The sequence below is a fragment of the Temnothorax curvispinosus genome, unplaced genomic scaffold (assembly GCF_003070985.1).
Source record: "Temnothorax curvispinosus isolate PA1 unplaced genomic scaffold, ASM307098v1 QBEX01011865.1, whole genome shotgun sequence".
NCBI classification, from domain to species: domain Eukaryota; kingdom Metazoa; phylum Arthropoda; class Insecta; order Hymenoptera; family Formicidae; genus Temnothorax; species Temnothorax curvispinosus.
The window spans coordinates 1-3850 of NW_020221645.1; the positions used below are offsets into that span (position 1 = coordinate 1).

The 3850-nt window shown below is 42.7% G+C and overlaps 1 protein-coding gene across 1 annotated transcript; it reads right to left on the reverse strand.

Annotated features, from left to right (window-relative positions):
* Nucleotides 1-1058: 1058 nt before the first annotated feature.
* Nucleotides 1059-3844, reverse strand: LOC112461894 (zinc finger protein 39-like). Its single transcript, XM_025027312.1, has one exon. The coding sequence runs from the start codon at nucleotides 3785-3787 to the stop codon at nucleotides 2891-2893; it is 897 nt and encodes a 298-aa protein (XP_024883080.1). The 5' UTR covers nucleotides 3788-3844; the 3' UTR covers nucleotides 1059-2890.
* Nucleotides 3845-3850: the final 6 nt, after the last annotated feature.

Genomic DNA, 3850 nt, shown 5'->3' on the forward strand with positions numbered 1-3850 from the left:
GCGCGGTTGTCATGGTTCCCCCGCGCTTGCAATGAAGCTCGTAATAGCGTGATTGTGAGAGAAAGAGAGAACAAGGAGTTAATAATAAACTAATGGCTAAGAGCGTTCGCGAAGAATCAACAGCCTATTGCGCCTTTTACGTGGTAGAACTTCTTTCTTTTGTGTAAATGACCTGCATTCTCCTACACTTCCGCTTTATAATACATTCGTACGTCGTATATGTATATATGTATATACAATATATATATCTGTGTACACCTCGAGATATGTGGAAAGTAAGTACAACTATGGAACTGATTGAAAGCTGTGTGCTCTACTATCTAACGAAGAACAATTTTCTTTTCTTTTTTTTATCACAAACGCGCACCTCGTCACATACGAACATATCCGTCGATGTTGCGAAGGGATGAACGTTTTTACGATCTACGGAGAAAGCGACAGAAGGAATTCTCGTAGCGTTTCAAGCTAAAGAGAAACCATGACGACTATATGTGACGGGCCGTAGTCGTATGCAGTACACGTACTTTGTCGAAATAAACGCGCGCTCTCGCATGTGTGAGTGTATCCTTAGCGATAATGTGATCGTAATAGTTTCCTTTTTTTTTTAGTAGTATAGTAGTATGTAGTAGCAGTACAGTAATAGTGGTAGTAATAGCCGTAATAGTAGCGATAGATAATATATAATTGGGGAAATGTCGGTGGTGGTGATAGATGTGATAGTGGGTAGTTAGAATAATAGCAGTGATAATAGTAGAATTAGCCATATAGAGTGTTACTGTTGTTGCTGTTGTAAAATTAATAAGGGTGTCTACCAAACACACCTTCGGTAGAGACCAACGTTGCTAAAAAATTTTTGATCACCTCGTGACATTGCTTTTTCATTTTCCTCGTTTTGATATTCATCAAAATAGTAAACCAATAGTTTAAACATTGTAGACAATAATTACTATCTATATCACAGATTCAAGTGACTAAACTCCTTTAAAAATATAATATAAATATGTGTATGTGTCGTAATGATTCGCATAATGTATATATGTATATACACACGTATACATATACATATGTATATGTGTATATACATATGTATATATCGCAGGGTTTTCATGTAATTCGTTTTTTTTTTCAAAATTCCTAGAAAATCCACGAAAACCAAATAAGTAACTTTTATTTCGTCAGTGAATAATTAACAGTAAAGATTTTTTTATTTGACCTATCTTTATTATATATAATCGATATTTTTCGCAATCAATTTTTTAAATAGGGTGTTATATACATATATTATCGTCAAAGTTACATCGATTAAGAAAGACCAAAACTATAGTCGAAACGTCTTGACCAAAACTAATGGTGGTATTGTCATGACGATTATTAACCCTCAGTTACCTTACGTTTCTACACCCCGATATTACCTCACCAGGGTCTGAGAGACCCCTGCCGTTTTCTCTAGCTTGTATCTTTAAGACAAATGCATCAATTTGAAGTTTTTTTTTTTTAATCAATGCGTCTTTTAAAGATCTACAAGACTGTGCAAGTTAGATTATTCCAAGTTAAAAAATGTAAATGTTATTAAAAAAAAAAAAAACGTGTTTTTCTGAAAAGGCGAAAAAGATTGCTTTTTTCAAGTTGACGTAGTACTGACTAAAAAAAGATACAAGGGTTTTATGAACATTTTAAAGACCCTGCACATTTTAACAATGTGCAGGGTCTCTCAGACCCAGGTGACGTAACTGAGGGTTAAGATAGCCAGTTAAAGTCGAATAGAGAAATCTTTACTGTTAAAATCCACAACAAACTGGGATATTGTATAATAAATAAAAATTAATGTATTTATAAATATAAATTAATAAAAATTTTAACTTACACTTTCGCTGATAGAACTTAAGACTTTACAAAATCACTAGTAAGATTGTATAATTTGTATTTAATCCACAATATCCCGGTTCTTTTGTGGAGTCTCTAGGAATGTTGTAAAAAGAAAAAAAATAACGAATTACACAAAATCCCTGCGACATATATTCACAGAAATGTGATTAAAATCAGGCGAAACAAGAGTGCTGAAATCGTGGAGACTCGTAGAAACGATACACGCTTCGGTTTCAGCTAGCATCGCGTACGAATAGCGATCGATTTATTGAAACGATCCGCGAATAGCGATCAGAACGATTTATCGTTCAAAGATTAAAAACACCGCTTCAAGCGGGTGCTATTCAATCTCACGTTAAAAGATGTTCATGAATATAAAATCCATTAGATTAGATATAAAGACACAAAATATTAGCGAACAATTATCGAACGGTAATCACGTCGCGACTGATCGAGCTGAGTAGTCGTATCCCTTCCTGCACCAAAACCGAAACCGTATTCCTAAACCGTGACGAGCGAGCATCCGTTGTTACGAACCGGAAGTGGATGCTCGATAGGCACTTTGATCAACCGACGCGATTAAATAGCACCAGTCTCACTGGTATTTTCGTTCACGTTGGAAGCCGATCGATGCTAGATGAAAACTCGCGTTTTAATTGTTACGCTGCATATATTCCGAATACGAAGTCGCGGGACTCGTGTTCGAATACTGAGCAGCGTAGAGATAGAGCGCGGGGTGAAGCCCTGGCGGAGGGATGCCGCGGTGCAGCTGATGCGAATGATGTTGCGACTCCGACGTTGGGTCTAGAGGGGACGACAAGTGCGGATAGAGTTGGGAGTTGGGGCTTTCCAAGGGATCGGAGGAGCCCGTCGTTTGGTAGACACTCTGCGGTGTGCTCGTGTGCTCGATGTGAGATATAGGTGAGTTAAGTGTGAACGGCGAAGACGCCGAGGTGGGACATACTACTTGCTGTGGTGATTGGTGTTGCGGCAGGGACTGGGTAGCGCTGCTGCTGTCTAAACACTAGTTGGTGGTCTGCGGATGCAGCAGCGGTAGTGGAAGCTGTAGATTGTTCTGCTTGGCTAAACTGGCGATCTCCGCGGCGATGCCCGCGCCCTTAGCTCCCGCGAGACCGTCCAGGGACGACGGACCCTCGCTGTAGCGCAGATCACAGACCGGACTCTCGAAGCCGGCGCCCGGCGTGCCGGCACCGCTGCTCTGCGGCGTCGGCGGATTGTGATTCGAGCTGCTCTGATTCATGTCGCGGTGCACCCGATTCTGATGCCTTATCAGATAACTGTCGCGTACAAATGTACGACCGCAGATATTGCACTCGTAAGTGGTACTGGCGGTATGTGTACGGATGTGAATCGCAAATTGACTTTTGGACGTGAACGTGAGAGAACATCGGTCGCAGACCAGCGGCTTCTCGGCTACGTGGCTCCAACGGTGCGCCGTGACGTAGCTCTTGACGGCGAAACGTTTGTGGCAGATGTCGCACGCGTACGGTCGCTCGCCCGTGTGCACACGTTTGTGAGTATTGAGACTGCTCTTTTGCGTAAACCTTTTCAGACATAGCTCACATTGGAAAGGTCGCTCGCCCGTGTGCGTCCTCATGTGCACTTCCAGATAAGGTTTGCGGCAAAAACTCGCCTCGCATACTGTACAATGGTAGGGCTTGTTCCCCGAATGAAGTTTCATATGCACGTAATAAGAGGAAGCGGAGGACAGCACCTTGCCGCAGACCTTGCAAGGTTGAGGCTTGGACCGTGAGCCCTCCTTAACGGTCTGCTGGCCCGTAGACTGGCGATTCGGTTGCTCCTGTTGCATACCCTGATTCTGCTGCTGCTGCTGATTCTGCTGCGTCTGCTGCTGACTCGGCGGCTGGCCCTGTTGCTGACCCTGCTGCTGCTGACTCATCTGCAACGTCTGCTGCTGAGGCTGCAGGTGACCCTCCTGCTGCGAGAGATCCTCTCGATCGTC